Source organism: Solea senegalensis, linkage group LG12, assembly GCF_019176455.1.
Source record: "Solea senegalensis isolate Sse05_10M linkage group LG12, IFAPA_SoseM_1, whole genome shotgun sequence".
Taxonomy (NCBI): domain Eukaryota; kingdom Metazoa; phylum Chordata; class Actinopteri; order Pleuronectiformes; family Soleidae; genus Solea; species Solea senegalensis.
The window spans coordinates 16,283,541-16,296,020 of record NC_058032.1 but is presented as its reverse complement, the minus strand read 5'-3'; the positions used below and the strand labels follow the sequence as shown (position 1 = coordinate 16,296,020).

Genomic DNA, 12,480 nt, shown 5'->3' with positions numbered 1-12,480 from the left:
ATTTGACCCCTGCTGTGCCCTGCACTCCAAACTACCTGCATAACCTCCTCTGGTGTTCTCCATTCCACTACCATTATATGCACACATGCAAACTCACTGAAACTCCCAGTCAACTCATTTTACCATCTCACTATGTTAAATTGATCAAAAGAGTTCCGGTAATAAAATAATGATTTTGACATAAACCGTACATGTTAAAAACAGTTCAAGTACAATTAAATGTTATTTAATTTAACAATTGATGTAGTTTGATTTTTGCACTTCCATTAAATATGAGTTTGGAAACGGTCTGAAATAGTCATTTTCTAAAGTCAGCTTTCAAATTCTATAGTTTCATTTCAAACCACTTGTTAGTAATAGCCAGTACAGATAAAAAAATAAAATAAAAAAAAAACAGGGTTAACCCTAACCCTAAACCAGGGGTGTCAAACTCAAATGACCTGGGGGCCAATGAGCATCTAGCCTGGTCAAGAGGGGGCCGGTCTAGAGAAAAAAAAGTGGAAAAAAACAAATATTTAGTAGTGGTTGGGAAATTATCATTATCATTATAATATTAGACAGAATTGCAAAGTAAATGTACTTGTTTTGTTATAAAATGATGTATACTTCACAATAAAAACACATTTATGATGCACAAAAAAACGGAGAAATAAATAGAAAACTTGACAAATAATGACGCGGATAACTATAATTAAAACAGCTTAAATATATGTAATTTAATGTTGCGTGTATACTACATTTAATAAAGAAATGATTATAACCAAATGTCTTATTACTATTATAATAACAATAATAATAATAATAATAATATTGCTAGCAAATACATATAGTCTTATATTCTGTCTATATTCCATCACCTCAGTGGCAGATGTGCCTCAGCACAGTGGTGGGCGGGCCGCATGTAAACGATTGGAGGGCCACATGTGGCCCCCGGGCCGCCAGATTGACACCCCTGCCCTAACCCAACAGAATGGGCAATTTAACCTAACACTAGCAAGTGAAACAGACCACACCAGCCATTGTTTAATTGAATCCCTTTTTAAGAATACAGTACATTTAACATTTGTTTGGTAAAACAAAATGCTTGAGCAAAAAGTTTGTATCCTGAAACGTATCCTTACTCTCTGCTGTAATTATTATTGACAACAATGCTAGATCCTAAATAGTTAACGTGGTTGCTGTTGTAGGTAGGAGAGAATTTCTTTATTTAAAGAAGAGGAAGACGTGCACTTTTCTCTGTGAGTGGCTTTGGCAGCTGTGACAGACAGTGATAGACAGATGGTTCATCAGTGCACATGCCAAGCATTTTCTGAAAGTGTTTCAAAAGACTTTCTGGCTAAGCCATCCTAGAAGGTCATGTGCAACAAACCATCTGGTGTGTCAGGTTACACGTCCCCCAATCCGTCAAACTATCTATTTAAAATAATAGCCACTGCATTATTACATGAGCTTAAGAGAATCGTGTGGAACCTTGAAATCACACTTGACAAAACTCCCGAACCTCATGTTCCATTTAGTAGCTGTTATCTCATTCAAGACAGCTTAAACGCTAAGCCTCAAACTCTGACTGCGATGTAGATCTCGAGATGTGAAGAACAACCAGGAAATGGACCTTTCCACTGCCATGTTTTAGATGTTTCCCTGATTCAAATGAATGGGTCATTATCAGGCTTCTGCAGTGCTTGCTGATGAGCTGACCATTTAAATCAAGTGTGTTGGACCAGGGACACATCTAAAACATGCAGGGCAGTGGGTCCCCAGGACCAGGATTGAGAAACCCTGTGCTATGGAATGATTTATAATGAAGAGCATGTGTATGTGACACCCATTCAGCTGGTCCATCAGTAAATATCACATAACCGACAAATACATGTTTCCTAAGATAGCAGGTATCTGCCAAAAGTAATTATTTATATGTCGAAGCATATAACAGATTTATTAAAGATGGGTCACGGACACTGTGTAACCAATGAAGTGGCCTGTAATGTGGAAGCTGAGGTTGCCCTCAGTCACACATGGAATAACTACCTATATCTATATACAGCAGCAACAAAGTAGGGCATCAGTCCAGTAATCCTCATCATTGTTTTTACTGCATCCCATCATGCACACGCACACACACACACAGATAGAGAGAGAAATGGAGACAGAGAGAGAGGGAGAAGGATACATGTAATTATTGAGTAGAATAAAGAAGGTTGCCATGCAGAGATTTGGTGCTGTAATCACATGATAATTCGCAGAGATAAATTGTTTCCTTTGTACATTTTTTTTTAAATTCAATCCAGCTGAACGTTTGCCGAATTAGGGCTTAACTTCACAGCTGTACAATTCATCCTCCAAAACCAGGCTTAGAGGTATGAGTGCGCATGTGTTGATGTGTGTGTGTGTGTGTTTGTTTTGGGAGTGTGCATGTACAGTATGTGTCCAAAACCAAGTGCAGTGACCCAGTTCCTCTGTTTTTCAAAGGAGCAACAGCATTGATTGACATCAGAAAACATATCTCTGCACATGTGTACATGCAAACGACCATGGTCAGGGACCCACACGCACACACGCACGCACGCACGCACAAGCTGTTAAGCAGGATATTTTGGATTCAGTGAATTATCTCCAGTATTTGCTGAGTAGCAGTTCTTGTTTCAGAGCCAGTGGAGCTGCCTGTAGTTGCTTATGAATAATTAAGAGCTCTAGTCTTTTGGAGAGAGAACAAATCTAAAATACCCCTTTCTTCTCTTCTCCCACAGATATCCCAGTGCTCTGATCTTGGCGCTCATGGCACATTTGTGTCTTAGCGGCCCATCAGGGTCAAATTCACACATTTGTCTGCTTTTGCATGAAGCAAATGAAACACTAAGCTCTATGGTAGCAACATAGAGTGATGGTGTAACGAGACAGCAACCTGGAAACAAGAAGGGTCTTCTAGTTTGTTAAAAAACAGTGTGCAGTGTTAAATATGCATGTATATGCTCACAGACATGTGGACACCAAAATAAACTCAAACAATAGTAGTTTGAGAAGAAGAGACCAGCAGGAGAGAGCGTAAAGGAAGGTAAGACGGAACAAAGAAGGTAAGTAAGGAGACAAAGCCGAGGAGCAGCTGAGCGCCGAGCAGAGATCAGAGCATGCATGTAGCATGTAAATGAACGAGCCTGATGCAAGGTTAAAAATAGCAGCCAGCAGGGTCTGACAGGACAGTAACCGCTTCACAAAGCATGCAGGCGCAGCATCAGACTAGCGTCGAACCTTATCTGCACGATTAATTTGTTGAGTGCATCAAAATTCTTTTCTGGGCTCTCAGTGAGCAACAAATTTGCTCATTGAGGCTGTTTACTGTTGAGTGAGACGTGTACAGGAGGGTGTGAGTCGTAAGCACAAGCGTTTCCAGATACCCGGAATTGTGTATTAAAAATGAACTCTCTTTGGAAAGAGCGATGTCCTGCATGAATGAATATGAACCAAAGTCTGAGTAAAGATGAGCGAGAGCATGGATGGACCCTTTGGTGACCTTGTATTGCCCTATAGTGCCCTAGATCTTTGGCAGGTCACTCAGCTCATATTATAGTATCTGAATCATCCACACACTTCCCAAGTGCAATATAAATTTTAATTGGCTATTTTATACTTCAATTTTCAATGGCCTCTTTGAAAAAAAAAAAAAAAGCATTTAAGGCATTTGATAAGCCTTAGTTCTCTGCAGGTGGAGGTGTAGGCCTCAGCACATTTATGAATGACTTTTGAAACTGTCACCAGCACGACAGGCTGTAAAACTCAGAGATTTGTTGACACACTTAACGGGAAGAGTGACGCAAGGTCAAGCAGTGAACGAGTTTCCTTTCTTTTGAAATATTCATTAAAAAAGAATGGTAGTAGGAGAATGTGGAGTGAGGTTGTTTAAAACAAGAGGTGAGGGCGAGTCAAAAGTAAAGCCAGAGCTAAACACATTATTATTTGCAGTATACAGTCAGGGACGTTTGCAGGGGTGAGAATGGAGTGGTCTAATACAGTTTCTTACTTCTCGCTCTAACGTTTTCTTTGTTATGTTTGGAAGGCAGCATGAGCAGAAGGCGTCATGTGTTGCTGGTGTTTACCTGCAGGCCCAGTGGTTTCCAGCGGACGTTCCTGAGCAGAGCCGGCGTTGAGCTCAGGGTGTTCTGGGGCCTTTTCTTCAGCGTGAGGATGACTCCACATGGGTCCTCCCTCAGAGCGTTCACAAGGTTCTTCAGTTGCCAGCCCACCTGAGAAGCAGACACATGCCAGGCTGTATTCAAAACATCTGCTGCAAACGACATATACTGTACATGCCCGTGCTGTACGTGGTGCACTGAGAGCAACAGAGTCTGCTGAGGAACACCACCATGAAAGTCTTAGCCACCACACACTTCTGATACCACCTCTACACACATGTATTTGTCTTAGACATTGTATGCCTTTAGAAAGGAAACAGAGAACAAGAGAAACTGTGAGGAAGGGATAGAGTGTCCAATTTACCTAATCCCCATATTGCATGTTTTTGGATTGTGGGAGGAAGCCAGAGAACCTAGAGAAAACCCACACACACACACATGGGGAGAACATGCAAACTCCATGCAACCCTGGTTGCAGCTTCCACATTTGCATCACCTTCAGCCAGCCTTAACAATTTTAAGTCAGTCAGCACCAACAGATTGACAATGAATGATTGGAAACAGTGATCAAAAATAAATACATTACGGTAAGTCCATCCATAAAATGATACATAAGTGCACGTCTAGGTTTAAGATGCCAGATTAAAGTGTTATTTAAAATGACAGCTATCCCAGTCCAACAGCCTGATAGCTGTAGGGATTTAAAATCATTTTAAAAGTATCAAACTCATCAGCCAGAATATTCTGGGATTGGCTGACAATGGAGGTGGCCTTCTTCCTTGCTTGCCTCTCCCAGAGGGACGTCAAATCTTTTTGCCCGACTCCAGTGATCTTGAAGCAGATCTTTAACCCTGGCTGTTTTTTCCTTCAAAGATAGCCCCCTGAACCAGCAAATAAAAGACTCTCAGTACTTAGTTTTGGGGTGATACTGAATTGCAATGTGTTATACTGAGAGATTTTAAGGTCTGTGCTTATTGATATAAATTATATTAGACACACTGCCCTGTATAACACAACACAACTCGAGCCTGAGAAATTTGATTAATTTGATTAAATTCCTCCTACAAGGCACTGTGGTAACATGGCCCATAAACAGCCACAACTAAGTGACCATGAGTCTGAGTGTTGTGATTAAAATCTTAATTAAAATCTTGAACGTTGGTACACGACATTGGAAATACACCATTGCATTGGTCCGACTAAAACTGGACATTCAGAGTATACTGTATCTATATGTGTTAGTCAGACTGAAATGGTACTGAAATGGAATATCTTACATTTGGACTAATGCACCCTGATAATGCAATAGGGAATTTAATTAATACTGCATGTACTGAATATGTTTGACTAGCCTCAAATGTGGGTGATCTGTGTATGTTCTATATTTCCCACACCTGGGAAAACCCTGGAAATAGTAGAACTGGTTCACAAAAGAAGGAAATAACAGCGGGAAAAAGATGATGAAAGATCAGGGAATTTATTTGACTGCGAGGATCGTTTTGTAGTTAATGAACTGTAATGTAATAGGTCAAAATATTGAAATGCTTAATGCTAACAAGCTGAATTGGCCCATATCGCCACCTAGTGTAGCGGAGGCAGACATACTTCATTCATTCAATTAATGCCCCGCTAGTGTTTGTTACACTGGGACAAGGACAGTAGTCCTGTTTAACTGCAAGGATGTCGTGAGTGACACCTTGCACCACATTGTCCCAAAACAAATAACATATCATTGTGTCAGTGTGCTCATATTATAAAGACGTGAGAGTGAAGGGTTAGGCTTTTGAAAGTCATGCTGACTGCAGTGATTCCTCGTGGTTGTGGACAGTCTGTCTCCAGAGCACACCACACTCGACAGCTGTTGATTGGCTACAGCTACAAGAAGTGTCCAAAGAGGCCACCATGCACACACACACACACACAGAGGCAGAACTGCTCTGACCTTATTCCTGACATAATGATGACTGGCCTGTGTCAGCCTGTCGTGGCCCGTTCCTTGTTCTCTTTGGCCCAGTTCAGAAGCTGGTGATCATCGGACATGAGGGACAAAAAGTTTCTGTCTTCATGTTTTGTGCAGTTGCCCACTTAAACCAGAACGGAGGTATACCAGGACACACCGGGACTACGTCAATAACTACCATTCATTTATCGATCTGATTGATTATATATTAATATATTAATTAATATTATATATTAATATTGAGGGGTCTCTCAGTACTCATTTGCTGCCAGCAGAAAATAAAAATGCCATGAAACAAATTTACATGGACAGCAATATTATTATTAATCAGTCATAAGACACGTTTTAAGCAATAATCGGATTAAGAGTATTCTGGTCTTTATTCCAATTTGGAGACATGTGCATTTTAAGAGGATTACAATGCACTACTGGAGTTTTAGCTCTATGCTCTGTTTCTACTGCTACTCATGTAAACATCATAATCCAAATGCATGTCTTATTCAGAATAAAAAAAACAATCTGTTTATTTGTGTCCACACTAACATATTCAATGACTTTCTTGTTTTCCTACTTCATTTCCGTTCTGTCATGGCCGGCTCTTGGCATAGGCGATATATGCGGTCGCCTAGAGCGCCATCTGCTGGAGGGGCGCCGCGAGGCGACTAGTGACGAGTATACAGTCACTTTTGAGCGCGACAAACACGCTCGTGGACACACACACACACAATCTCGCCTAGGGCACAAAATTAGGTAGAGCCGGCCCTGCGTTCTGTCATCAAATCATTTGAGGTTAAAATCATACTTTTGTGTCACTTAAACTAGTTTATCCAGACAAACGAGTCAGCAAAAGGGTCAACTTTGTACTCGACCAGTAGACAAAGAGCAACATTAGCATTTATCTGAAGTCTTATTCCTGTTAAATCACCACCTGAGCAAACTCAGGTGGTACACAGAAGCCTTTACTTTAGAGATGGATGCATGCATGTTGAAATTGTCCCCGTCTAATCTGCATACTCACTTAAGTGTCAACAAAGTGGAATTAACTGACCTGATGGTGAACCAAATTGATCAAAACCTCTCAACCCTTGATTGATCCACCACAGTGAGCGCCTGCTCCACTCAGGTTGGTTTATAACTGTTATGTTAACATGCAAACGGCAACTAGAAAGTAAGAATAGGTCATAATAGAGCATAAACAGTTGCTCAAGTGTTTCAAATCCCAAGAGTCGTGATTATTTTCCCAGATGCTATTACCATCCCATAATTATGTTGCCTCTTCAAACAATCAGGTTGTTATTTGAACCAAAAAGTCATTTTACCCCAATAGAGAAGCAGAGCTAAAAACCGAAGCTCGTGTCTTCAAGAGTTTAGAACAGAAGCTCATGCACTGTAGCTAAATATGTGGGATAGTCCTATATAATGATCACATAATGTAATGTCTATTCACACCAAATCTAATTTTTAAATAAAGAGCCTCACTAAATAAACGTATAAGCTGTAAAGCTGTGTATATCCATTTTCTCCTCCTCAGCAGCTCCATTTAGGATTGAGGAAAAAAACAACTACAGGGATCTGAGACTTCTTTCATGCCGCTCGCCCCTTTTCTTTTTATGCCCTTCCTCTTTTCCCGAAGTCCTTCTTTACAACCTCCTCCTTTTTGCCTCACTCACTGGCAGCCTTCCTCATCCCAGCATCTCCTAACTGCTTTACACTGTTGTCCCCATCACACACACACACACACACACACACACACAGGCTTATCTCCTCCCCCAGAGCGAGGGATCAGAGTGGTGAGGGTCTAGCTGAGGGAGTAATGAGGGGTTGGAGTTGCTAGCCTGGCAGGGTGCGATCTGCACTGTCACCCCGAGGAAAGAACGCGAGGGACAGAGATAACTTGCAGTTAACTCGCACGTCAATCAACGCCTCTCCCTGGCACCTGTGTAGCACACGTTCACATGAGCGGCGCCTGTCGAGGTGTACAGGGTTGGTTTGTCCCTGATGTGACAAGCTGTATGCAATATTACAACTTATTCAAGTCTGAAAAGTGGAACATGGGGTGACATTTCAAACCAGAAGCCTCCTTCAGGGGTTCCTTTCAACACTGGAAACAGAAAGTAGAAGCTGACAATCAGGTTGGACTGAACAAAGGTCTTGGAACGATCGTTTCATTATCTGCTCGAGCAGTAAGTCTAATTAGCCTACATAGTGACACAGGACAGGAGGCACCATGGCAGCAGTGGTGGTGGTGCTGGTGGCAGACTTCATGTACCTTGACGGATCGTCAACACGGCACAGAATGGAGAACAGAACTTTGCATATTGTGTGTTTACAGTGGAGACACAACAGTTCCACTGAGTGTTGGGCAGCGTTTTCACTCACCACTGTCTGGTGGTTGACTTGGATCACCTCGTCACCTGCGTGGATCTTCTTACACTGGTCTGCCGGAGACTGTGCAGGCAGAAATTTGACCCAACGGGAACACATTTAGCAGATACTTGGAGGGTGCATTCGTTGACATAGTGGAATATGAGACAGTGAACTGTGGTTGGTGAAGTGTTGAGCGTCCAACTGAGTGAAACAAGAACTCACGTTCTCTGTGGTTCCGGTGATAACGTGGAGTCCGTCATATGTTGATTTGATATACATCCCCTGAAACAAAAGCACAGGCAGTGGCGGTGAGTTCAGTTTAATACAGAGCAGACTGATTCTGTCCACAGTGAGCCTCCAGTTTGTCTTCAGTGCTTTTTAACTGAGACTCATATTCAGTTTTTACACAGTAACATAACTATTCCACTGTACCCATCAAAGGTCTTGTATAAGTACGTTCACATTTTTTCATAATCAATTAAACCTTTTCTTTTTTTTTATCACCTCAGCATTTAAGACTGGATTTGATTTGAGATTTGAATGTCAAAGGATTTGAGTCACAAGTTCTGACCAGTGCATTTTCACACCCATTGAATATTTAATTGTTTGTCCTCTGTACTCAGGAGACTTGGGTTCAAACGTGTGAAAACACTAGTTTAGAAAAAGCCAGCGTACTGATGTGACAAGTGTTTATGACATCAGGCGCATGACACTGATGAGACTTGATATTACAAGACTAAAAGATACAATAAATTGCCTTCAAGCAAGGGAATACATATGAAGATTTTCTCTCCCCAAATAGACAACTTTCAGAAAGACTTTCATCGTAAAAATAACAATGTCATATTTATAAACAATTTTCTTTGTCTAGAGGAGAAGAATAGAAGCACCACAGCATGAAATAGTGCAATATTGTAGTGTATTGATATTTTCTTTCACTCATATTTTATACATATGACCTCTTTCACATATCAGCTCATGGTTCAAAATGACAAAGACTTAAACTTGACCTTAGTGTGTGTGTTTGTGTGTCCTTACCAGCCCTTCATTGGGCATGATGCTGGTGAGGTGGACCACCTCTAGATGGGCAGACTGAGAGACCAGAGAGTCTGATGACAGAGAGATGATGTGGTCGCAAATCCCTGCTAAGGTCTTACACTGAAGGTAAAGAGAGCAGAGGGAAAAAAAGAAAGAAGAGAAAGAGAGAGAGAGAGAGAGAGCGACAAAAAGAAAAAGACAGAACGTTACTGAGATTGGTTTTGGTCTGTGGGGGATGCTGTGACCTAGCTGGAGGAGGTGAAACTGAAATCATTTCATCAGACTGTTCCACATCGCCACCTCCATCACTCCAGCACACAAACTGTTTCCTGTCACAGTCTGTCCACAGGCAAGCCCACAAGACACCGTCACAGACAGAGCAACGCACACCACTGATACAAAACAAGCCCAAGGTGCACAGATGACATTTTCTAACAACTAAATTACAGAGCACAGATCTCATTTGTTGTTATCCGTCATGGTAAAGGCTATTTTTGTCATCAAATCAACCAATCCAAATCAGACACGTTTTAGAGTGGATGGAGTTTTCTCTGCTGTAATGTTTTCCCCTCTGCAGACACATTTCTAACACACACCGTTTTAATGCATGTGAGTGCATCCAAGCATTATTGCCCAATAAAATCCTTGGCTTCCTTCTTACCATAGTTCCAAATAAACCCTGATTATTTTTCTGGCTGTTTGTCTGCTTGGTCACGCATGCAAGTTAATTTATCATCAGCAACATCTCTGCCTTCTAATCTTGGCTGACTGACTGCAGGGATGGTTACCTTGGTTATACTGCCTCATTGCATTGCTGCTTAGTGCACAAATGTGTGCAAATACACACAAGCACAAACACACTCATATGAGTGCATGAAAACGCACACGCAGGAGTGTAATAACATGTAGAATGCAGAATATAAAGTATCTTCTCCGCGTTGACAGTGGTGAACTCTGCATCAACTAATCTTCTCATCTCAATCCTAATGAGCAATTACTGGATTATGGTTAAGAGGAGACCTTTAGCACACAAACACTCTCACACTTACACGCACACACACATAACACAAACTCATTCAAATACACACACAGACACGAGGACTTCACATTATCTTTTATTCTTTTTCTGCAGATATAGAGGTCACGGTTAACGTTATCGCTGACCATGACCTTATAACATTCATTCACACAGAGGCCGTGTCTGTGTTTGTTCATTTATATTTATATCAAGGTGTACACATTATGTAATGTGATACACAGAACTGACATTTACCCAGAAATATCATATGCAGACACCAAACTATTGCCCCCCCCCCTGTGGACTTCTACCATTTCCAGCTTTTATGTAGCCACCTCGCTTTACAGCGCTATGCAGATGTTGTGCTTTCCTCCATCAATCGGAATGTAAAAAGCGCCGCTCCGTGTGCAACACGGGAATGTCTCCACAGACATGAAAACAAAACCCTATAATACTGAGAGAGAGAGACAGAATCACACAGAGAGTGTTGTGTGGAGCTGATAGTCTTAACCAGCATGGTATTCATTAATTTGACAATGGTTTGAATGGAGTGGACATTTGTTTATATTTAAAAGCTACAAGCTGAGCCTCCCAAACAGCAAACTTCAGCAAGGGACAATTCTGTGGCTCTGCTTGTCTCCCGCTTTGATCATTGTGTCCTGCTTTGATCATCAGACTAATTCTTGACCTGGGATTAAACCAAGGCTGGGAGACAAAAGAACAATCACCAGCACGGACACTCGCAACTCCTGAGCTCCGGAACACCCTGCCTTGATCGGACGTGCCTCTGGGGGAATCAGAGCGCAGATTATAGGGAAGTTACCTTATGTGGCTGACTGGCTGGCATGAGATTTAAAAGCAGTGAAACAGAAAGCCAGACATAGTATGCTGCCAACTGGATTAAGCTCTGTGCGCACACAACCACCCCCATTCTCCACCTCCCTGTGTGCTTCCTTCCCCGTGGACGTGCAACTTCTCTCTTATGCACACATGTTAAAATGCTAACGTGCACTAAGCACGACTGCATAATTGATTGTTTTCCACATGCATGAGCGTAAGCGCCATGGCAAATAAAAAACCTCAACCAAGACACAGAAAATGACGGAGAGAGAAGGGGGAGTGGAGGAGAGACCTAGAAAAGCAGAAAGGTGGGAGGCAGAGTCCGGGAGGAAAGGGGGAGGAAACAAGGCAAAGGGAAAACACACAACTAGGGCAGTCTTATGTAATTCCTCTCATCCTTATGCATGCATGCACATAAAAACACATACGCTGATACACACTTCATGCTTCATTGAACACACAGCCTCATATCTTCTCTCTCTCTCTCTCTCTCTCCCTCTCTTGCTTTCTCTCTGCCTCTCTCACACACACACAGACTGTTTTCCCTGGCCATCTGATTGCTGCAGGCCGTAGTCTAAAGCAGAGCAGAGCAGAACAGCACTGAGTTCTGCATTTATAGAGCTGAAGCCGATGAACCTACCACTACCACTACAGTAGCTCCAGCAGACCTGAATCACATGAACAGAGGACAGACAGGCTGGGAGACTCTCACACACGTCCCATTAATACATCACATACATGAAGCTACATGGTTAGTATACAGTCTATACTATATTGTGAGATGTAACCTGCTGTGTTAAGCCGATTTTTCCCCCCTGTCCTGTGCAGCTGTTTTCCTTTGTTTCCAGACTTAATGCAAAGCTAAGCAAGATTCATATTTTAACAAACAGTTATGGGAGATTTATTGATTAACTCTCAACTCTTGGCGAGTAAGTATAATACACAAAAATGCAACGCTGTTTTATTTAAGTTAAAACAATAATGCCATGTGAAAAATGTAGGTGTGACATAGGTGATGGTCTCCAGTCCATCACCTATGTGCAGAGCAAACATATAGAGATGAACAAACTTTAATTCCAACATTGACACTCTAGGTCAATTTTGTCTTCACTTTATACTTAAATGTTTTA

The 12,480-nt window shown here is 41.7% G+C and overlaps 1 protein-coding gene across 7 annotated transcripts in view; it reads right to left on the bottom strand.

Moving 5' to 3' along the window:
• The window catches only part of si:ch211-26b3.4 (connector enhancer of kinase suppressor of ras 2), a 54,351-nt gene that overhangs the window by 17,545 nt on the left and 24,326 nt on the right, over nucleotides 1-12,480 (bottom strand). For all 7 annotated transcript variants that reach the window (XR_006361446.1, XR_006361448.1, XR_006361447.1 and 4 more), the window contains exons 6-9: nucleotides 9,493-9,612; nucleotides 8,677-8,736; nucleotides 8,467-8,535; nucleotides 4,092-4,238 (exon numbers count right to left, since the gene is read on the bottom strand). Coding sequence is in view for 4 of the 7 variants with exons in the window: in XM_044040545.1 (XP_043896480.1) it covers nucleotides 4,092-4,238; nucleotides 8,467-8,535; nucleotides 8,677-8,736; nucleotides 9,493-9,612 (396 nt within the window). In the remaining 3 variants the exon portion in view is untranslated. The remainder of the gene's footprint in view (nucleotides 1-4,091; nucleotides 4,239-8,466; nucleotides 8,536-8,676; nucleotides 8,737-9,492; nucleotides 9,613-12,480) is intronic.